The sequence below is a fragment of the Aptenodytes forsteri genome, unplaced genomic scaffold (genome assembly GCF_000699145.1).
Source record: "Aptenodytes forsteri isolate BGI_AS27 unplaced genomic scaffold, ASM69914v1 Scaffold92, whole genome shotgun sequence".
Lineage (NCBI taxonomy): Eukaryota > Metazoa > Chordata > Aves > Sphenisciformes > Spheniscidae > Aptenodytes > Aptenodytes forsteri.
Genome location: NW_008794581.1, coordinates 3,104,543 through 3,104,874, shown reverse-complemented (window position 1 = coordinate 3,104,874; position 332 = coordinate 3,104,543). Strand labels below are relative to the sequence as shown.

The 332-nt window shown below is 74.7% G+C and overlaps 1 protein-coding gene across 1 annotated transcript in view; it reads right to left on the bottom strand.

Annotated features, from left to right (window-relative positions):
• The window catches only part of DIMT1 (DIM1 dimethyladenosine transferase 1 homolog), a 6,792-nt gene that overhangs the window by 5,509 nt on the left and 951 nt on the right, over positions 1-332 (bottom strand). Inside the window, exon 3 of the mRNA XM_009272547.1 lies at positions 76-306. Within this exon, the coding sequence (XP_009270822.1) occupies positions 76-306 (231 nt within the window). The remainder of the gene's footprint in view (positions 1-75; positions 307-332) is intronic.

Below are 332 nucleotides of genomic sequence, written 5' to 3'. Positions count from 1 at the left end.
GGGGCAGCGGCCCCGGAGCGCCCCCCGGGCGGCCGCCGCCGCCGCCCCAGCGGCGCTCCCCGCTCCGCCACCCACCTTCTCGATGATGCTGTTGACGACGAGGGGGTTCTTCAGGATGTGCTGGCCGGCCCCGGTGTTGAAGAGGATGCCTAGGGCAGAGAGCGGCGTTACTCCGGGAGCAAGCGCACCCCGCGGGAACGCCACGGCAAACACCGGGGGTTTAATCTGCCGGCGGCATTCGCGCTTCTCCCGGCTCAAACCGCGCTCCCCGCCGGGGGCTGCCCTCCCCCGGGCCTCCGGCGGGGCCTCTCCCGGCACCGAGGCGTCCCCCA